The following is a 22,957-nucleotide window of genomic DNA, read 5'->3' as shown; positions in this document are numbered from 1 at the left end:
TTTTCCATTGCAGAATATCACTTTCTGAAGTTTAAAAGTTTTATGGCATGTAAAACAACCTTATAAATTATTTATGGGCACATTAAACTGTACGAAGCTGACTTTATTTCTTATGAGTCTCAATAAATATTGTCTCGTAGAAACTGTGTGTCACTGGGTAGTACGAGTTTATCTCTTAAAATTTTCTGTACTGTTGTATTGAGCAGGGGTGAGCAGGTCGAGGAGGTCCGCGATAGAATTGGTGTAGTAGTGAGGGACCAAGTGGTACATTCCAGAAGCCTTGTACTCTTTGACATCGTCCAATTTATTATGGCCGGTCAGGACAAGCAAAGTCTGCATGCCGAGTTTTCTGCCAAACTCAATATCTGTATCACATCTGCAAAATATATTTATACATTTATTTTTTTAAAAATATAAATGCGTCTTAAAAATGAAATTTTGCCTGTACCTATCACCGATCATTAAGACCCTTTTGGGATCCTGTGGCCGGAGGCTGGACACATATTCGAAGGCGAACTTAGATGGCTTGCCTACTATCGTGGCTTTCCTGCCACTCGAGGACTCAATCGCCTTTATGAAGGAGCCAGAGCCTGATTTGAAGACGAGTTGAAAACCAGCATAAAATTGACCCTGCTTAACTAAATACTTACCAGGCTCGAAGCCACCACCTCGTTTAGGCAGCTTGTTATCAGGGTTTGTCGCCAAGAACGGAATGTGGTTTGCTCGGGTGAGGTAAGCAGTAGCTTTCGCCAACTTCGGATAGCTGAAGTGGATGTCAAACCCGACAACCACTGCATCAACATCAGGCTCGAGAAAAAACTGTTCTTTGAATCCCTCAATGGGCATCACATCCGGCTGAAAAAACACTTATTCATCGATATTGATTAACTTTTAGATATGTTCAGAATAAAATAGCTAATGAAAATTGGCAGAAAAATTGGTTATTACTTATTAGTTTAGTGGTATTAATAGCTATTGTTGAATTATTAAATAGTGCGATTGGGGTTGTAGTTGATAGAATTGGTACAGAGAATTACATGAATTTTCTAGCAATGTAAAAAACATAAGTGCGACAGCTGTTGTTCTTTCAATATTGAATAGCAACTAAGGGCCAATTTTGATTTTATTAATAATGATTAAAAATCTCTTGATTAGCTGTGTATACTTGTAAGTTCAAATCAGCATAAATTTTCAAAAAACTACAATAGTAAAGCTAAAAAAATTGAAATTTCCTAGGTTTTTTCTCCAACTAATTAAATTAATTACAGTACAATTAATTTAAATTACATTTTCAACATACTAGTAAGAAATAATCTGTTTGTGAGATGTTTTGTTGAGGACTATAAGGTCATGTACTTGTAGTATCATTCTGGTTCGTCAGTCCATCATTTTTGTAGGAGTGTTTATATACAAAGAAAGACCAAGATGATTGGAAATGATTTAATTTATATTTTACTAACAGGATTTAAATATGGTAGGAGTTGAAGTTATCTAAATATTTCAAAGTTAATAGTAAGTAGCTTTGTTGGGTGTTATTTACAATATACATATATTTTATTGTAGTGTGTTCAGGCAGCTGATTGATTTTAAAATTAAAAAAACAGAAAATCATTGAAAAATTCAAACATACCCCACAGCCCACACTATTAATGCCAATTGCTTCTAGTTCGGATTTGACTGCAACAGGGGCGACGAGATAAACCTTTTTTGAGATTCCCATCGACCTGAGATACTCTGCTGTCAGCATCGCGGTGCCCAGAACTTCATCCTGAAAATAGACGATGTCACAGGGAAGTAAGGCGGGCTCCTATTTGTCCTTACCACCTCAGCATTGAACCCCAAGGACCTGAATTTTTTGAGTAGCTGCTCGGTGGTTTTGGTGCTGCTGTTCGTCAAGAAGTAGACTGCCTTGAACGTCTTGTAGGTGTTGATGGTATCGACTGCCCGCTTTATGACCTTGGGACCCCACCAGAGGACTCCTGAAATCCTGTTATATGTTATGTGTTCATTGTAAAATAAAACGAAGAGCCGGTTTACCATCGCAATCAGTGATAATAGTGTCAAAGGAGTTGATGAAGGCCTTTTTCTCTATGGATGTCATACTTTTCAATTCTTTCAAACATGTCTGATCCATCTTGGAAAATGTCCCACAATGTAATCTCAACAATTTTAACACATGAGTTCCAAAAAATAAAAACTACCTTTTTGAAATGAATTGAGTTTAGTTTATACTATGTGTTAATGTTAGATTTTGCATTTTACATGTCGATAAAATAAGTTTACAGGTATATTACAGAATGCACTGATTGCAACTAAATCTTTTTTTTTTTAAACTTTAACTATACATCTGTACTTTCACAACAGAAGCTATTCTGTTTATTTTAATAATCAATCTCTAAATAAATAAGCAAGGTTAATATTCTTTTTGTCTAAAATGGAAGAAACTAATGAAGGTGTCAAAAAAATCCCATCTACAGATTTATTTTTTAAATTAAATATATGGTAAGTGAAAGCGTAAGGAAGGTAGAGATATATAGATATTTTATATATGTTAATATTCCTCCTTAAATTTTAAGTCCGGATAAAGTTTGAAATCCTGACAAACATTTTAGACTATTTTCTAGGCCATTTGTTAAAATATTGATACATCTCAATAATTTTATACACAAGGATGTAATGTTTGTCATAGATTAATAATGGCAGATAGATGCATATCTTGGAGAGCTGAGCATTCGTCTGGATTGGCATCTTCCGAATCCATAATTTGGGTGATAATGTTTATTAACTGCTTAAAATCCACAGAGGAGCCAAATCAAGACATTCTCCTTCCCCTCCAAAGCTTCACTCCATAAAAATCTAACAAATGTCTGACCCAATTGAGATATTAGGAAAAAATTAATCAAATTATTAAAAGTTTATTTCAAAATTTTATCTATACAGTGAAACAATATTCTGTTGAGTTGATGCTAAGTGGAGTTGCTCATATGTAACACCTCAAGTAAATCAGCAATTGTAGAAGTGTAATAGTCGGGCACCAGGTCTAACTCTTTGTTTTTCTCAAACTGCAAGACGTGCTCCATCGTCTGGACACCTGTCAGGACAAGCAATGTTTGCATTCCTGTTTTCTTTCCAAAAGCTATGTCCGTGCTGCATCTGTTAAGAGATAAATAAATAATAAAATAAAACATTAAACATATCCACTGTTGTTTTTCAATGATTTTGAATGGTAAGTGTTAGTCAATGCTGTAATATGCTGTATTCATTAAGTATGTGCATCAAATTTCTTTGTTTAATTCAGTATTATAAATTGCAACAAAAATAGAAGTCTGGAAAGATGAATACACCTGTATATAGTTAATATTGATACTACTATTTTTTAAACATAACTATCTCACCTATCACCAATCATTAAACACCTTTTTGGATTCATATTGAACGCCTTCTGAACATATTCAAATGCAAAAGTGGATGGCTTGCCCACGACTGTCGCACTGCGGCCTGATGCCATCTCGACAGCAGTGACGAAAGATCCAGCTCCTGGAGAAAAAATTAACATGAAAAGGTCCATTTGAGTGTTTCTAGATTTACTTACCTGGAATAAGCCGACCACCAGCAATGGGAAACTGAGGATCCATGTTGGTCGCGATGAATTCGACGTCAGGCGAAGACAAATAGGCCGCAGCTTTGACTAGCTTGAGGTAGCTGAAGTGAAGGTCATACCCGACTACTACTGCCCCGACATTTGGATCAATATCAACTGATTCTTTCATTTCAATGATATCCGCTGGCATGATATCTGGCTAAAATGTTATCATAATACTGATTGGTAAATTATTGGGCATGGAAATAAACGTAATAAAACAACTGTAGAATTGAAATCTACCATGAACAATTAGTATTTCTATGTGTACATGCCATTATGCCAATCATCAAGCAATTTTAGAAGACATTCAGTCAATCAAAACTCTGTTCCAACTCTTGGGCGAATAAAAGCCATTTCAAAACAAGTACATATTTGTACTTGCATTTTTAAGTAGGTATTTCAATTATGATGTTATAGGAACTCCAGGGTGCCCTTTTTTTGAAATTTATTTATTTATTTTTTAAAAGTCATATATTTAATTTATTGACAGCGTCATAATTATCAAACCCACTTTTGAACCAAAGTGATACAGATGAGGAGGTTGGTTTTGTTTCAATTTTTTTATGAAAGCCTCTCCCCTCATCAAACTGCTTTTCATAGCCTTGTATAAATAATAAGGATTTATATTAAATGATTTAAGCTATTTATACACTTACTCAAGCATAATTATTCAAAATCGCAGTCTTAATTGTGTCTATGGTAGAGACAATTCAATCCAAATTTATTGTACAGCTAAGATTTTGAAAGATCTGGGACTTTTCAAACCCATCCAAAGCAGAAAACATTGTAATACACTGTCAGATTTGAATAATAATAAATGGACCTACGATATTGAAATACCACCAGGACTGGTTTGAACAAAGTAAACAGACAATTTGTACGATATTCAAACACGGTGTTACTGTTTGCTTTTGTTCACTTTACTTTGAAGCCCTTAAAGCTGCACATGGTTTGTTTTGCTAACTGCCATGGAGTTGGAATGTTTTCAAAACTCCCATGTGAGATAACAAACTTTGAGGATTCAAAACAGAGGCGGTCAAAAGCCTATCAGAAATGTTGAAAGATACCAAATGGATTGGTTTCAAATATCGTGCCGCCAATGCATTGCTTCAATGAGATGTCAGTCCAGGGACAGCAGCGGTAGAAGGGTTCCCATCATCTCCTGTCGTTCAATAATCGCGTCGGGCTGGCTTTGGGCTTTGGGACGCTTGCTAAAGTCTCGCTCGATCGGCATCAGATATTGTGTTACATGTGCACCAAAGCCTCCTCTCTCCAGCGTAATGCATAATTTCTATTTATGACTGGCTTGTGTGAAGGCTGAGGCCTTATTAAATGTCTACAGTTTTTTACATGCTTGCTTTAAGTTGTCACATAAAAATATTATCCAAAATACACTTATTGTTACTTAAATCGATCAATGGCTACAAAATCTACACAAAAATCACTCCACTATGGTACAACTTTCTGTTCTCTACTCATTGTTTTTAAAAATATTTCACATAAAAAAACCTTGCCTTATATGGTAAATAATATTATGTTTTGACTGCCCAATAACCATGTTTTATTTCTTGAATTAATTTACTGCAATTGTTTAACCAATACCACATATGAGGAAAAGAAAGTCTGTCTAAGGCTGTTCATAGTCACTGGAAGACATTCGACAAAATGTGGCACCCAGGCCTAGAACTGAGTCCTCACCTTGATGACTCCTTGTAGCACAGTGCAATCTTTTTGCCTTACAAATCGAAGATATTCAGTGCGCTTTGGAGAAGTCGGAATTATATTGTGAGTACATCAAGGCAGTTTACTGGGGCTTTTTCTCTACCTTCACTTTTCAAGCGATTTCCCAACAAATACATTTTTAAAAACAACCCATTTGCTGATTATGTCACAATACTGTCAAAACAATATACGAGTGAAGAAGCCTATTCCGTGCTACAGAAATTTGCGAACAGCGCCAGCAATTGAAGTAAAAGATGTAGAGTAAAAGTGAACCCAAAAGTCAGAGGCAATCCAATTTACTTACTGTTGCCTGATATCAAATGAAGCAATTTTGTTGCAGGAAGAACCCCTAACATCTATCTACACTATCGGTGTGATATCTGTGGATACATCTGGACCAACTAATATGGGCGACATGTAAACATTGTCACCCGGACTCAGCATCAAATGTACGTGCTGAAACAGCTCGCCAATAAAATCCTCTCCACATAAAATGATCAAAAGGCCTACTTGGTTTCACTAAAATAAAACTAATCTCTAAAAAAGTGAAACAAAGACAACGCACCCCGTGCCCGATAGTTGATATTCCGACGGCTTCAATTGCTTCCTTCACTGCAGTTGAACTTAAAAGGTAAACAGTTTTATTGAAGCCCTTCATCTTGAGATACTGAGCTGTAAGCATTGCAGTGCACAGGACTTCATCCTGAAATTTTCAAATGTCTTAAATTTTTAAAGCTTGAAATATTTTGCATAAAGATAAACCTTTTTCGCTTCGAACCCCATGCCTTGGAACTTGATGGACAGCGAATCTGGCGTCTTCATGCTGTTGTTTGTCAAGTAGAAGACTCTCTTCCCCATTTCCTTGAAACCTTTTATCACCTCTGGCGCCTTGTTAATCACTTCGGACCCAAGCCATAGGACACCTGAATCAGTCGCATGTAATTCAAATGGAACAAATAAAAAAAGAATGAATACATACCATCACAATCGGAAAAGACAGTGTCGAAGGAATTCAAAAATTCCAACTTCTCCTTCTTCGAGAAGGTCTTGAAATTTTTCACAACCATCGTTCTTCTCGGGACAACAGCTGAAAAAAGAAGAATGTTACAAATCGAAATACATTGTGATAATGCTACAAATTAATTGATGCTTACATAAATATCCCAAAAGGTGTGGAGGTTGACGATAATTTAAAAATGTATCTCTGTCAATTCCTGAGAAAAGAGTAAATAATGTGATAAAATGTGTGGTAAAGAAAACACGTTTCTATACAAAAAGGTCCGTTCAACTTTCTTCTTTAGTTTTTAATTTGAATAAATTATGATTAAAAAGCCGCCCAGAAGTTACTGGAAAACACGATGAATCGTATCAAAGCAGAATGTTTTTCTTTCTCAATGGAGCGAAGGAAGTGGCTGGTTCTTCTTAAGAGAATGCTTCTTTTCGCAAGGTTGTTCCGTCTTGTTCATAAAAGTTCCATCCTTCTGATGTGGCAAAGGATTCATCCAAGGATGGCAAAATGCCCCCACGTTAACGATCTCCTACAATCTTCCAAACGATAGCCCGATAGTTGCATCAATCAAACACTGCTCGTACGCTAGACGCCTAACAGGTCTATCGGCGAAATTTTACAAAATCTCTTTCATCTTGACATATTTTTCAAACTTTTATATATCAGATGAACAGGTTTGTTGGAAGTGAAAAGCAGGAGTTTTCCCCCATAAATTGGAGATAAACCCTTTATTTGTTTATTTATTTCAAGACTTACATTTTAATAAAACAATAAAGAAGACATAGTATATCAAGTGATTATGGATGCTTTTAAAAAGTGATTCACTTTTGCGGTAAATGGAAAAACATTTCTCATCAAATTGATTAAATCAATTAGTGAAAGACAAAACAAATATTTGAAAATTAGCCATTTGAAATTTTACACATTATCACTAAATTAACTATAATATAACAACATAACTTAGGTGTTGTAATAATAGAAATAATTTAGGTGCATTGAGTATATCAATTCACTGGTTTGAAAGGGTAGTTCTACTCACAAACTGAATTCTTTTTTCCCTAAGCCACTTAATTGTGAGTGCAAAAATGCATATTAAAACACAATTAAATATTATCCCAACAGTGTAACAAAAAATCATTTTACATTAAGGATTAATAATATAATAATAATAATAATAATAATAATAATACTTTATTGCAAAAAAGAATTAAACATAAACATTACATAATATATAATTTAACAATTAATTAAGGTTTTTAGTTGAGATGAAAAAAAGTTAATGGCACGAGAGGGATTCGAACTCACGACCTTCGGCTTGATACGCCGCTGCTCTATCACCTGAGCTATTTCCCATGAAACTAATATGAAATTTCGTTTTAGCATCTCTAGAGATCCCTAGATATAAATTTTTGTTTGAATTTAAATTAATAGATTTTTATTCCTAAAGTTTTTCCGATTTTTAAGAAGTCGTTCTCTATCTATATCTGATTGAAATGGTTATAATGCAAAAACGGCTAAAAGGATTTTAACATCAAACATACCATTTGATAGAAGAGAAACGTAGCTTTTAAAGACATATGTATTATAAAAATATATCAAAGATTTCTAAAAGAAAATAAATACAATAAGAAAATATTTTTGTCGGAAATTGACAGTTTTTTAAATGGAAATAATAGTCCGGTTTTAAGGTTTGATATAGTTATAAAACGCACTTGACAATTTCTTTAAAACGATTATTAACCATGAAATTCGGTCCCTTAGGTATTGAGAAAAATTATGTTAGAGCTTGCACTAGGAATGCCAGTCACGCAGAAGTTATGTCAAAAAATTAATTTACACCGATTTCCGCGAAAGTCGGTACACCTAAGGGTTTTATAACGCTAGAATCACGATAATGAGGTAAAATCCTCGGCACCTCCGGCACCAGCACAATATTCCAAGTCCCAGTGGTGTTAGTATTACAATCACGAGAGTGGTCCCGCTGATGCCCCAATGTGCGCGCTTCCACCGTCGGCGTCGCAGCCTAGCCTGGGCTGCCGCAAGGGCCTCTTGGTGCACTTCCCATGTCCGTGCGTCGCCTTCCCTTTTTGCTTCTCGCAGCGCTGACGGGGCTGTCTCCCTAGAAAGGTCACGTATCTCCGTAGGGCTGATGAGAGACTGATTCGGTGATCATGGTGGCCCCGCTTGCGTCGTCTAGTGGCCCATCGTCCCCAAGACAGCATAGGGGTCTGTGACATGAGTAACAATTCCCCGTAAATAGGACGCGTCCACGTCCTCGGCGGTACGTAGGAGCTCTGGCATTTAGTCTAGGGACCGTTCGTCCTCTTACTGACCTGGACTGAAGCGGGTGTGATTGCGCGAAGGGACATCCCCCTTTGAAATGGTTCCTTCTGCATCACGGCAACACCTCAGGTCTCCTGCTCTGCAAATGCGTAGATCGTGGGCGTGGCATCTCTGTCTCTTGTCTACCCGTTCTGCCTCGACGATGGCAACCGACAAATCTGATGGTGGTCGGTATTGCAACTGAAGGGAAGGTTTCCCCTTCAGCCCCCTAATAAATGCCCGAAGAATGATGTCTACCTCTCCTTGGCCCACCAGGCGTCCTTGTCCACCTCTCCAGTGTTCCTCAACAGCCTGCGTCCTAAAGCCTGACACCTGTCCGCAAAGTCACGAATTGTCTCAACACTTTTCTGCTTGATTCCTTCAAGTTCGGCGCGGCATCTCTCTTGAGATATAGAGTTTTCAGCGAACGAGCCTTTAATTTCGCGTAGAGACCGTCGTATCCTAATGCAGCTGCGTTGGACGACTTCAGCTTACTCCCCAAGATGAGGATTTTGTCTTCCTCAGTCCAGTTCCCGCAGCCGCGCTCTGGAATCTCCTGATATATTCGTACCAGGGAACTTCCCCGTCGCTGCCTCCCCATTCCTTAACTAGCAACTGCATCCCTAAATCTCTTCTGGCCCTACTGTCGGGACGTAATTTACTCATTAGCTCCTCCTTCTGCGCCTGATATTCCGCATTTGCCGCCGTTAGGTCTTCCAACTGCCTTTTCAATCTTTCCAGCTCACTGTCTTTCTCGGGTTTTGATGAAGCTTTCTCGTCCGGCATGATTCCTATATTCTAGATCAATTCGGATCAACTCAAATAAATTTCACTTATTTATTTATTTTTGTCGCTCGAAAGACGAGTGTTAGCGTTAGAGGCATACTGTTATTAAATTGAGATTTAATCGGCACAAATCGCAATCTTAATTCTAGTAATTCCCATCCAATAATACGATTGTCAAATTGCCATATTATTACAATGCAGTATAATGACGGTATGTTATTATTAAATACGCGCCGGCCGCGATAAGAACGGCTAATCTCTCCCGGCTCTTCACGACTACTTCCGTTGAACGTACGGACGGCTTCAATTCCCACGATCGTAACAGGAAACCCCGGGTAATTATTAACGAAAGGATCTAATCCCGCATCCCATTTCTGACACCAATTGTAATCGGGAGGATTGGGAGGGCTGCGTAGGAAATGATTTAGAATGATTTGCAAGGGGACTTACCTAAGCAGAGGCAGAGCAGGTAGAACATCTCTTTCTCGCTCTCGTACCAGACTGACCCGTCGTTACCTTTTTCGCTAACGAGTCAGTCTTCCCCTGTACCCTTGCACGGCTCGTCCCTTTATTTATTTATGCAATTAATAATTAATAACTACAACGATTACAGTCTATTCCTTACTACTATCAACTTTACAACTACTCGTTAATAACTGCAACGGTTACAGTTTACTCCTTACTACTATCAACTTTACATTTTGTTCGTTTATCTTTTTCAATCATACCAAACTACACTAAAACTGTATTTCGAAAAAGCTTCAGTACGGTGAATAAAACGCTTTACTACAAGTTTTTTTCACCCTCTCTCCGCCGGTTTTCTACCAGCAGTGGAATTAGAAAGTAGAGAAATCGTGTGAAAAAAAGGGTTGTGATCACATTTGTAAATGTACGAGTAACTAAGGATACAAATAAAATAATTTAAAAAAATAATAAAAAAGAATAAATAAAACTGACCAACAGTTCGGCATGACACAGACGTTGTGCGGGTTTAGCATATTCTAAGCCGTTATTTAAAAAAGGAAATCAAACGGACCAACAGTTCGGCATGACAGAGATGTTGTGTGGGTTTGGCCTATTTTAAGCCGTTATGAGCTTTTCTGGGTCAATCTGGGCATTGGCAAATCCTAGGGGCTGACCAATAAGGCCACTTGTCAGCATAACAGTAAATATTTCCGTGTCGCTTGCCCAGGATGTACCAGTTGTTATCATTTCGCCAGCTTCGTTTAGCTGTGACAGGGGTTTTCGTGAAAGACTCCTGAACTAAAGTTGGCGGTACATCAATCTCAAATTAATATGGCCTAGGATAGGCCCTAAAGCTTAGCATTAGGGTAGGTGAATGAGTCGGTACAAAGGACGAGAGAGACGAGTGTGACCGTGCGTTGAGTCAGATATCTCTACATCCTGGCCGGATCTTTAGGAAATAATCAATTCCTTCATCGACTAGCGACAATGGACCCATCCAACTTTGGAGAAGGTGCTCCACATTTTCCTGGATATGGAGATTTTCAACATCGTCGGAATCAGGAAGCGTAGATGGACACTAGTTCTCAAGAAAGTTTAGTTTGTAATAAACGTTTATTTAGATTTTAAGACAAGGTTCAGGTAGTCTGTAAGTTTGTTCTCATTTTGGTATAGTGTTACTCATAGAAAACTAAGTTATCATTGTTTTGCACATTAGTTTCCTTAGTAATAAATGCGTCTTTTTAGGCATGTAAATATTGTGTTCTATTTATTTTAATTTGTTAATTATCCGGTTAATTGGCCTGAAGAAATTAATTAAGTGTGAGAGGTTGACACATCTAGCCTAGTTAGTTGTTAGGAAGACAAACCTTACTTCCTAGTTAAGTTCACAAAAACGCTTTATGTAGTTAATTATTTTTTTGCGGTTCGCTGTTTCCGTTTCACATATTAAAGAGCATGAAATTCATTTCCAATTCAATATTAAACTATCTAACACCATCCGTCTCCGCGGAGCAAAGCCCGCAGTGTTTGAGGATTTGAGTGGAGTGACTATTTCACGGTCTCTATCTGTCAACCACGGTCTGCCACCATCTGTGAGGTATCAGTGAAAGATCTCAGTTGGAAGAAAGGTCTCGGAAGTTTCGGTGGTTTTAAAGGACTTTTTACCATGAAAATGAGGCACAATCACATTTTAAATTGGCCAAAGTGTAACAAAGTTATGACACTGAATGTGAAAAGGAATATCTTATTTTCTGGAAGTGGTGAGAATGTTGAACTTCTACAACCCGTTTTTATTTTCCTTTGTTTTATGTTAATTTCTTTTACATTTCGGGACTAGTTTACAGTAAACTTTTTTTTATTTTACCCAATAAAACATACTTAAAATAAACGAGCAGCAATGTGTACTGACCTTTAGAGAGTTTATATACGGCTCAACCTTTTTATCTTGATCACCTAACTACCAGCCTCGACCTCTACATGTTTTTCGTTTATCGTTATGCAATCCCTTTAAATTGGTTATTGACAGTTTATTTATCAAAGTTGTTTGTTTGTCAAAGCTACGACAATTGAAAAAGAGAAGTATGTTCCGGGAGGAATTGATCCTACTTCTCTCCAAAAGAGGTTATTATTGGATTTTAATACAAACATTGACAAAATAAAATCCACAAGTTTAAAAGCTCTAGGTTTAATCTTACGATATTCAAATGATTTAGAGGTAAATTCCATAACATTATATTTCTCTATGGCGAAATCTTCACTTGAATATTGTTCTCCAGTCTGGAATTCACACTGCTCTCAACAGAAACTTCAGTGTACAAAATAAATTTTTAAGAATGGTTGCCTTTAAGCTGGGAATAAACCTTTCCGATTATAACCAGTTTCAATCACAGTTAAACTTAATTCCATTAAAATACGAAGATTAAACTTCGACTTACTAACTCTTTTTAAAATTATTGATTAATACATTGACTGCTCTCAACTTCTAAGCAACATTAACTTTTCCACAACTCCTTATCAGCTTAGGCAGCATAGGACCTTTTATGTTCCACGTCACAATACTGTGTGATGCTGAACCTTGTACAATAAAAAGAATAGATACAACACAAGCAGAATAATGTATTTAAAAAAAAGGTTCTTCTTGATATAGAACAAACTGAATATTTACAATGTACAAGAAGCTTCTTTTTGTTGTACAACAGAATCATTTAACCAGGCAATGTTCAGATTTAAACAAAAATAAAAATTAACCAAAATAAATTAGAAATATATACATATATACCTTAAATTTCTCAATCTGGCACAAATATTAAAATTTAATATATCTTCCTGTCAGTGCACTCCTTTACGGATTGAGCCTTATCTCCTCTTCTCAATGTGTTTGCGATGATGGTCCCCTCTCTTCCACAGTGCAGATTCCTATCTTCAGAACGATCATCACAAAACCTCCCCCCGCCGTTAAAAGGGGTAGTCTCAACGAATAAGTGTATCCCGGATCTGTACAGTAGTCACTTCCGGCGAATGGTTGCATTCTAATTTGTAATTCCTTGCCGCTTTGCCTAGACGATCCGACGATCGGTGGACCTGTGGTTGTCCTTGTAGATGCTGTCTTCTCGTCTTCACTCTTGATCGACGAACTTCTACCCGAATTGCATCGGATGGTTCATCTTCATACTTTCCGCCAAATCCGCAAATTCCCAGAACGTCGTCACCGTTAAAACATCAAAGGAATTCTCCAGATAATCCTAATTAGGCTCTTAAAAGAAATTCTTCAGAAACTAGCATGGAGTCCCATTCGGCTCAGGCGACTATACAAAAGGAAGGATTAAATCTGGCAGAGCTATGAACTCGATAACCGTAATGATGGATGAACTTCTGGATACAAAACTAAACTCACTAGCCACAAAGGAGGACTTCAGGAAACTGCTGGAGGACAATAAGCAGCAAGGGTGGAGAATGAAAAACTGCTTAACGAAATCCTCATGCTGAAAGATAACTCCTTGAAGCAGGAAAAGGTACTGGAACAATTAGACCTTTTATCGGCTAAAGGTAAGTTTTATTGAATATTATGGTAATCCATTTGAATTTCGCCGCGAGGCCCCCACCGGTCATGTGAGTAATCAGCTGGGAATTTTTCACTCTCTCAAGCTTGGCCATTACAGCAAATGGACACGTGTCGCGTTAAAACTTTTCCTAATTTATTATAAAGTGATGGGTTGTAAATAGACAAACACAGATATCTTTTTCTTTTTTTTTCTTATTTTTACGAGATAATAATAGCCTGTAGATATTAATATTCCCCTTGTATTTAAAAGGAAACAACATTTTAGTGTATTTCATTTTTTTGTAAATAAATTGTAAATAGTTAAGAGTTAATTTCTTTTTAAATTGTTTTTTTCTTGTTTCACGCAATGGAGTTATACATTCCTACCAAAGGCCGGCCAGCAGCTCACTCATTACATATTAATAAAAATCCATTTATATTTAGTGGTCTAATTGACCAAATTACTTATTTCAATTAGGTATTCTTTTTGTGTAAGGTCTTGGTTGAGATGAAAAAGTTGACCAGCGGGATTCGAACTTTTTCATCTCAACCAAGACCTTAAAGATAAACTGGAATTAATTAATCAAAATTCTAAATACCATCAACGATGCGCATGCTCACGGTTGTAGCTGAGGAGCTGTTTGAGCATCGCTTAGACGCTCATGCCAATAACCAACCTTAAGCCGATTTTCTGTCGGGACAGATTTTACTCAAGCAAAGGTTTTGGCTTGCGCAAACTTCATGCCTGCGTTCACACACAACGATTTACTCGTGCAAACTGACTTGGACTAGCCAGTTTGTGCAAATGGCTTGAGCGTTTAAACGTGCTTTAATACTTCATAATGCAATCTAGTTTTTGAAATAGGCGTTTGATAAAACAGTTGTTGGGGAATAGAACAGATTCAGGAGTGAACGAAAAAACGAAAAAATTACGAAACGGTTTGCAAATCCACAGCCAATCTAGAGGGGGGGGGTTCATTCGAATAACGAATAATTTTTCATTCGCGTCAATCATCCGAAAGTTTTGTAGATAATTTTTGATCTAGATAATGCTTAATTGTATTATTCATTTGTAGCATCAGGTAGTAAATTAAAAACCAGGCTTCTTGTTAGACAATTTGAGAGCAAGTGGTATTTTCTGCTTAAAAAAAAAAATTTCCTGTAGTTGTTCCTTCGACTATATACGGATAGTATGTATACCTAATATATACGTGTATCTGTACCTACGTATATTCTAGGTAGGTTCATGAGTAATAATAAAAAAGTAAATTAAATTTTAAGTAAATAAAATAAAATAATAATATAAGTGTATTATTGTTCAATCGACCTAAAAATTTTTGAGTTGGCTTTAAGTATAACCCTTTTTTGGAAATTAGCATCAGTGCACTTATTACATTTAGGCCTGTTGGTTATGGTTGCCCATGAAAACAATGTTTCAACCGGGCCTGAGGAAAGTAAACGGGTGTTATATTTCCTGAAAACTCGGCCGATCGCAGGGATACGACGGAGACTTTCCGTCGACGTATCGAGGTCTTCAAAATATCTCAGCACTTCCATATCATCAGATACTGTGGAGTTCAAGAATGTGGGGTTTTTTTCTGCTGCCCGAAATTGAAAAACACCGAAGTAGACGATGATGGTTTCGAGATATTCAAACTTGAAGACATCAGGTCCGTCATTTCTAGGGACACAGCAGCTGTAAACAATCGAAGGGCAGTTGAACTTTGGTTCTCTTGTAGAGACGGCAACCAATTGTTCTTGAATAGGGGGTGGGCCAAAGCTGCAACAGCTGCATACCTTGATGGCACATCTGATAGCAGAAAGTAATATTTGAATCGGTCGTCGAGTGAACGTAAATATGTATCGACCAACTTCGAGCAGATCAATTTTTGTTGTGACATTGCCACGAGGTTATTTTTTATAGAAACTAAAGCTGGTATTGCATAGCCAAAATGTTTTTTTCTCCTTGTAGCAAATCCAAAGGCTCTGCTAGCGGGGCTGAACACTGTACATACTCTTCGAGGTATTCAAATTCGGCGTTGGTCATCACTGAAGAAGAAGGTAATTGTAGTTCTTCCACTAGTAACCAATATTTGTCTTTAATACCAACTACTTGCTTGAGAGAATCGTAAAGCGAATTCCAGCGAGTTACTCGAGGTCTAGATAATGTATGACCCAGTACCCGTTCCATGATTTCTGCAGACTTTGATTTGAAGGCAGCTTTCCACTGTTAGGATCACATGTGAGCCTGGTGGGGGTACTCCCCACCAAGGACCGGCCCAAAAGGGAGATAGAAAAAACTGGGGGTAGAGTGTTAAGGAGAGTGGTTGTTCCTTCCTATTGTTTTTTTCCTGTCAAGAGCCCAATTCATTTTGTAAGATTCCTTTTTATTTTTATTATTATTTCATATTCAAAGTAGTAAGAGAGAAGATCATATTTTAAGTTTAGTTTGTTTATTTTTAAAGAAATAAAATTTATTTTAATTTTATTATATTCGATTGGATTTTTATAAAATTCCATTCATTTTTATCCTCACACCACAAGGAATTACACTTTAAGATAGCTTGTTTATGGATAGCACGAACTCTTGATGTTGATTTGGTGATTTCCTTAAATCCATCGGTGGTTGCACACAAGTGGAGCGTATGTGCGAAACACCGAATTGCATGGGGAGAAATTTGTCCTTAGTAGAAATTTGTTCCTCAACTAAAGGGCCTACATCCACGGAACCACCTACGCTGGCCTCCTGAGCTTCATAAAACAGGTCACCGTTATCAGTTGTTTCGAGACTTTCAAGCTCAGCATCAACATCCTCGTCAATATCGTCAACATCAGATTTCAAACCTGGTTCTTCATTATCATTTTCATTATCAAAGTGACGTAACTCAGAAGATAGCCCAAATACCTTAAAGGCTTTTATAAAGTTGGAACCATTATCTGTAACTGTTGCTACTTATTTTATCCAATGGAATACTGTATTCCGCATGAATTCTTTCTAACAGGACAGCAATCCTATCGAAAGAATGTTTCCCTTTAAATCTTCGGCAGGCCAACGCTGCTGATTCTCTTTGGTAATCGGAGGTGATCCAGTGTACCGTGACCCCCAAAAAACTACGTTTCCTGCCAAACCAAACATCAGCGGTTGTATCGTATATATAGTTATACCATCTAATTTTTGTTTCAGAAATGGTCTCATTGCGCAAGACATTTTTTCAATACGATCCGACTATGTCCGGCGTGAAATAACATTGAAATTTTGAGGGTCTGGTAAAAATGGGATAAATTGTTCAAAACTTTTCGAAGAACGGGTCATCGACCACTCTCAATGGGACCAATGAATTGATAACGAACTTGGTAATATCATAGTCAAATTTGGTTTTACTAATTTTTTTTTCGTTTCTGTTATGCCACGACCCTGACCTTAACATGGCTTTAGCTGCGGCTTTTTCACCTTTTTTTTCTTTGACGTAGTCTTTGTACTGCTCGACAGAATTCTTGCCATGGATTCTTTTCAATTGCGACACAAAATTTGATGTGGAAGTCATTGAACCTTTTATTTTGCACACTTTAGGTTGCAGATAGCAGAAACAGAATTAGTTTTTTCAGCACTCTCTTGTACTTCCAAAAACTTACCGTCCAACACTACTATCCGTGGAGATGTACCTGACTGCGCAGGTGACATCGAAACGTCGACAAGCTTAATTCGATTGCTACTAATCAGTTATCGTCACTATCACTTAGTAGTCTCTTAACCAATTTCTGTATTAATCTGCGCACTAGACTGAGAAGTTTCCACTAAGCGTATGCTATCCTTCCCCCCTTCTCTCTGTTTCTTACAAAAGCTGATATACAATGAGAAAGGAATTATTTTAATAAAAGTAGGTACGAGCATGAACTTTGGTTTGTTCACAAGGTTAATATCGCAGCTAACGGTGTTGACATTTGTACGTACCGGCTATTTTTAAGGAAGTAGCTTCCTGCTAGCTTAAGTTGCAACATGAAAGGAGTAAGGTTGTTGCTTGGTTTTAGACCCGGAAAAGTTGACCATTAACGATAAAACTTATTTAGCCAAACGCCTGTTTATCTGATTGAATAGTACGTAAGTAACAATCTGTACGAAAGTTGAAGTACATGATTTACTCTCATTTCGCAGTGGATAGGTATGCACTTACTACAGTGTTTGTACTATCTTCAATGTCTCAACACATCTCAGCCGATTTCAACCAGTAACAACCTATGTAATAGATTCCCATTATCGAATAAACGGTAATCCGCACGTTTCACGAATAATGCATTATCTAGATAATGCGTCATCTAGGTGATGCGTTATCTAAATGACGGTCATCTTTACAAAAGATAATGGAATAAAAAAACCAACTATTCAACTTATCTAGATCTAGATATCTAGATAACGATTTATTCGAATAACCCCCTTCTCTGTCCACAGCCAAGGAGAAGCTGGTTTTTCATGCCGCTCAATTTAAAAGTGCGAATAACGCGGATTAAGCACGTTCAAAATTGAGCTACATTACAACCAGCCTCTCATTTGAACGTCGCGTTGGCGGTGGATTTGCATGTCCTTCTTATAATTCGCGCCGAGAGGCCGGCTTGTAACTCTTTTATACCTGATGATGAGCTTTAAGCTTGAAATCCTAGTTGCTAAAAACATCTTGTGGATAGAACCATCCTTTGCAAAAAGTGAATCGACATACTCACCCCCGCCAAAATTATTTCTATATGTTAAAATGCTTAAGATTTTGTTTTGTGTTATATGCTGTTGAGTGCTGCCAAAGTTTTTACATATAATGGACCTACAATTAAACAAAAAACAGTACAGCTGTTTTTAACATTTTTTTTAAAACAATTAGTAGTATTAGGGCCTGTTTGCAAGCTCATGCAATTTGCACAAGTCGATTTGTGCAAGCAAACTTGCTCAAATGAACTGAACTAAACGGGCCGTTCAAACTAGTTTGTGCATGTTCTTCATCGGCATCAGAAGTGTTAACTTATCAATTGTCTAAATTTATAGTATAAATATTGATTTACAAAATGGAAAATGTTGACGAATTAATTCTTGCGACGGTTGCGATATGCGTTATCAAAATAAAATAATAATTGAAGAAGAAAAGAGAAGATGGTCTGGTTATTAAAAAGAAATTTGTTTTCACATACGAATTTAATTAACGAACTACGCAGGGAACCTGATGATTTTGGAAATTATCTACGTATGGATGATACCAGTTACCAGCAATTACTCAATTTAGTTTCACCATTAATATCACGAGGAGACACGGTACTCACCCCTGATGAACGACTCTCAGCTACAATGAGATTTTTGGTAACAGGGAGAAGTTACGAGGATATGAAATTTTCCACATGCATTTCCAAATCAGCTCTTAGTGCTATATTGCTTAGTGTTAAGACTCAGCCACTTTTTTAAATTTTCTGTACGTGGTGCTTAGCGAATTAATTTTTTTTACAACGTATCTCTAGTGGCTTCGGGGTCAACAGTCAGGAGTTTTTCAACCAAAATGTCGTTGGCTTGAGATTTCATATTCCGATCAGTATATTCCCTACTCTTTACTTTACACAAACACGGAAACGATTTATATAACTCTATAAATTCTCAGGGAAACTCATTCTCTTTTTTCGCCATTTCAATAAAAAACAAGCAGTACGTTAGAAATAACTAATAACCACAAACTATAATAATTATTATGGACAAGCAGCTGGATAAGTAAATTTATTACAAATAAATCAAATCAATCAATCAACAGCTGGATAACAAATGTTTGCTGTCCCTTGAATGATTACAACTGTCATCAATGCGCAGGCGCTAGACTGGAAGGTTGGAGCAATCCCGTTCACACGCTCATGTACCACATGCACCAACCTCATGCAATTTTTCTAGCAGGACAGATTTTATTCAAGCAAAACTTTTCGGCTTGCGCAAACGTCATGCTTCCGTTTACACTCAACGACTTACTTGTGCAAACGTCCTTGCATCCTATTACTTCAAATACAAAAAAAAACAACTCACAGTATTGTTCTGATGGCAATAGGTAATGCTGATTACGAATTTATGATGTGTGATATAGGAACGAACGGCAGAGTTTCTGACAGAGGAGTAATTGACAATACCATATTTGTGAAAAAATTACTAGAAGAAAAATTACATTTACCTATTGCAGAATCACTCATGCAGGATGAAACACCATTAAATTACGTTTTTATCGGAGATGAAGCATTTGCTTTGAGGCCAGATTTTTTAAAGCCATACAATCAAAGAGAACTTGATTATGAAAAAAAAAATTAACTATCGCCTGTGTAGAACCAGAAGAATTATAGAGAATTCATTCGGAATATTAGTTAACCGTTTTAGAATTTTTCATACCACAATCAATTTACAAGTGTTGGAATGTACATTTGAATTGTTATAAAAAAGGTAAAAGTGTAAAAAGTCTTATACTTGTAGACCTGTAGTCACATGGATGTTTCGTTAAAATAAGACTGTAAAATTAATATCCGTTTAAAACATTTTTTTCTTTTATTCCTTTGTCCTACAGGTTATGGGCCCAGAACTTTGCTAAAACTTGTCAACAAGTATAAAAATAAAACTATTAAGACTAATATCTGTGTCGGTATTGTGATAAGTGTCGTGCCACGTGTTGTGTTCCTGACTAAACAGTAAGTAGATACGTTTTGTTCATCAGCATGTATTCTATTAATAACACAAATCAGGTCGACGATGTTTTGCCCATCGAAAAATTGAGTGGTGCAAACAACTTTCAAGAATGAAAACTGTTAATAGAAGTTGCTTTCCAATCTGCCGGTCTAGACGAAATTGTCGCGGGCGCAGTAAAGTTAGAAGACCTGTCGGAATATAAAAACAAGGAAGACTTTATTCGCAAAGATGCGCAAGCTAAAAAGACTATTTTAGCTACAATAAATAAGACTGTTTTAAATCATATTTTACACTGTAAGACTTCAAAGAACAAAAGAAATATTTTCAAAATTAGTTAATATCTATGATCGCAAAAATGAAGATCAGGTTAACGAGCTTTTGCAAACGTTTTTTAGATACAAATACGATTGTGGTGACTTACCACCTTCTCGACGGAAAGCGACACCTAGCGGGAAGCTCACCGAATGAATCAACAGTTCAATTAAATATTGATGTTTTCTGTTATCATAACTTATAAATAGACTTAAATAGATTGTATAAACTTGGAAATAAAGAGAAAACGATAATCCAAGGCAGCCACTTCCCGCTCTTTCCAATTCACACCTCCGAAATACTTTTGGCTGCCAAGAATTAATAAAACATGGCTTTTGTAAAAACTAAAAAATGCAGTCACTAATACCAGCTAACCTGAGAAGAGACTAGTCCATCGGATCGTAGAAGGATTCGGCTTAACTTCCTCATCACTTCGTCTTGCCAGGATTTCACCGGCTCTTCTCAGTCACACATCCCTAAAGAACTGGAGTTTCACCTAGAAAACTAGAAAGGACCCACGGATCGTACGAGCTCACCATCTGCGGGGTGCCCGGTACCAGTCGGACAGGTGGAACTCTACCCATCTCTCAACGGTCCTTTTCAGGACCAAAAAAGCCTCCTCACCGGCTCTACAGAGCCCACGACTTAGGAGTGCCCTTCTCGTCTGCCTGAAAGGGTTTTCGTGCCGTAGAGCTCACGGCTGCGGGCTTCCCGGTAAGGCAGAATAGTTGGGACCTTCCTGGTCAATACCGGCCCTTGTGAGGGCCCGCCAGGTTAACATCGCACGGAAGGACCCCAACAACGATCAATCTCATGACATGGCTTCAAACATTAGTAATCTGCAGAACATCACGTTTCGTTTGAATACTCTCGAACAAAAAATTTCTGACGAAATGCTGATTTCTAAAATCCTGGCAATATTTGCCGGCTGAGTACAACAATTTTAGTACTGCCTGGAGTTCAACCGCCAAGGCTGATCGCACAGTCGACAATCTAATGACTAGACTTTTCTCAGAAGAAAGCAAACTTAGTGTGCGCAATAAAACCTGTGACGTTGTTGCATTCAAGACGTTCTCAAATAAATCAGATGAAGAACATAAAAATCGTAATCCTCCTCGAAAAATGAACTGTTATTCCTGTGGGCAAACCGAACATTTTGCGAATTCTTGTTCTTACAAGAAAACCAGTTTTAGTGATACTAAAGATCGCTGCAAATATTGCAAGAAAAACAACCACAAATCAGAAAATTGTTTTTTACGCGAAGAGCATGAAAAACGTGAGAAAAATAAGACCAAAGTAGCTTATATGACTAAAAAATTGAAAATACTATGACCAATGATTTAAAATTTTATATAGACAGTGGATCATTTTTTCATATGACAAATGACTGCTCAGTGCTATCTAATTTTAAAAATGAGCGTGATGCAGTAAAAGTCGCCAAGAAAAATCAGTCCTTACTAACTACTGGTGTTGGAAATTTTGAGGCCAAAGAATGTGTTCCAAATGTGATTCTTGCTCCTTGTCTTGACAGCAATTTGATATCGGTGGTGCAATAACAGAAAATGGTGGCAAAGTCCTTTTCACCAACGAAAAAGTGGTGATTTCCAAAAATGACCACATCCTAGAAGGTGAAAAACAATCAAATGGTTTGTACGCGTTAAAACTTACCCCAGATGATACTTATAAGCAATGTTTTCAAGCTGTTGATTTTTTCTTTTATTCCTTTATCCTAAAACAAGTACCTAATATTGACAAGGTTGTTTTGCCTTGTTGTGCACTTCATAATTTCCTGCGAAGAAATTGCTCCCACACATATACATTGTGGTGACCCAGAGGAACCACCACTATCCAGGGCCTCATCACCACCCATCTCTCGCCCACCCCCCCGGGTCGGTTCGGCCCATGGAGAGAGTCCACATCCACTGGGAGTGGGGGAAGGAGGATATATTGAAAAAAAGGAGGAGAGAGGGGATCTGTTCCTAACCTGGAGATTGCTGGACGGCGGAGGACAAAAAGGCTGATTGCGGAAAAGGAGTAAAAAGGAAGAGGAGAGAAAGAAAGAAAGGAGGACGTTTCCCGGACGAGACCAACCGAGGGCCACCTCAGGAAAGGTAGGCAGGCCTCCTTTTCTTCACTCGCCCCCTATCTCCGAAGGCATCCCCATTTATTTAATATCTCATATTATAAACGGATGTAAAAGAAAAGAGAAACTATTAGTGTAAATAAAATTCTCGTGTTCTGACTAAAAGAAAATATTGGATCCCGAACTCAACCTTGCTCCCCAGCTCCTGACGGTAAAATTCACTACAACATCCAATGACGTGTTTGATATTGAAGATTCAACAAATGGTTGAACTTTTGAAACAGTAAGGAGTTTTTCCACCATAATGTCGTAGGCTTTTGTTTTCAAATTTCTATCACTATATTCCCGACTCTTCACTTTCCACAGACACGGGAGCGATTTATCCAGCT

General features: G+C 37.4%; 2 protein-coding genes and 1 pseudogene across 7 annotated transcripts in view; all 3 read right to left on the bottom strand.

Moving 5' to 3' along the window:
• Window positions 1–82: 82 nt before the first annotated feature.
• Window positions 83–2,330, bottom strand: LOC106670532 (glycerol-3-phosphate phosphatase-like). Its single transcript, XM_014400977.1, has 6 exons — window positions 2,038–2,330; window positions 1,822–1,979; window positions 1,631–1,768; window positions 651–855; window positions 449–590; window positions 83–376 (listed from the first exon to the last, which is right to left on the bottom strand). The coding sequence occupies exons 1-6, from the start codon at window positions 2,132–2,134 to the stop codon at window positions 169–171; spliced, it is 948 nt and encodes a 315-aa protein (XP_014256463.1). The 5' UTR covers window positions 2,135–2,330; the 3' UTR covers window positions 83–168.
• A 569-nt stretch (window positions 2,331–2,899) lies between these two features.
• The window catches only part of LOC106670530 (glycerol-3-phosphate phosphatase-like), a 29,251-nt gene continuing 9,193 nt past the window's right edge, over window positions 2,900–22,957 (bottom strand). For 2 of the 6 annotated variants that reach the window (XM_014400971.2, XM_014400970.1), the window contains exons 3-9: window positions 6,520–6,579; window positions 6,345–6,452; window positions 6,128–6,288; window positions 5,931–6,068; window positions 3,593–3,800; window positions 3,396–3,537; window positions 2,900–3,153 (exon numbers count right to left, since the gene is read on the bottom strand). In XM_014400971.2, coding sequence (XP_014256457.1) covers window positions 2,967–3,153; window positions 3,396–3,537; window positions 3,593–3,800; window positions 5,931–6,068; window positions 6,128–6,288; window positions 6,345–6,452; window positions 6,520–6,579 — 1,004 coding nt within the window. In that variant the 3' untranslated portion in view covers window positions 2,900–2,966. Of the gene's footprint in view, window positions 3,154–3,395; window positions 3,538–3,592; window positions 3,801–5,930; window positions 6,069–6,127; window positions 6,289–6,344; window positions 6,453–6,519; window positions 6,911–19,670; window positions 19,961–22,957 lie in introns of those variants that run through there. The other 4 variants (XM_014400973.2, XM_014400975.2, XM_014400972.1 and 1 more) reach the window with 3 other exon arrangements.
• On the bottom strand, window positions 14,976–16,039 carry LOC112128017 (annotated as a pseudogene).

The sequence above is a fragment of the Cimex lectularius genome, unplaced genomic scaffold (assembly GCF_000648675.2).
Source record: "Cimex lectularius strain Harlan isolate CLEC.00 unplaced genomic scaffold, Clec_2.1 scaffold483, whole genome shotgun sequence".
Taxonomy (NCBI): domain Eukaryota; kingdom Metazoa; phylum Arthropoda; class Insecta; order Hemiptera; family Cimicidae; genus Cimex; species Cimex lectularius.
Note: the sequence above shows the minus strand (reverse complement) of the source record. Positions and strands in the feature narration are given on the sequence as shown.

What these genes read in the sequence shown, in the direction of transcription:
- LOC106670532 (XM_014400977.1), bottom strand. Translation starts at nt 2,134, where the DNA reads ATGGATCAGACATGTTTGAAAGAATTGAAAAGTATGACATCCATAGAG. An exon ending in TTAATAGTGTGGGCTGTGGG is followed by an intron (nt 856 to 1,630) that starts GTATGTTTGAAT and finishes GTGTTTTTTCAG; the next exon opens with CCGGATGTGATGCCCATTGA. An exon ending in GTCTTAATGATCGGTGATAG is followed by an intron (nt 377 to 448) that starts GTACAGGCAAAA and finishes TATATTTTGCAG; the next exon opens with ATGTGATACAGATATTGAGT.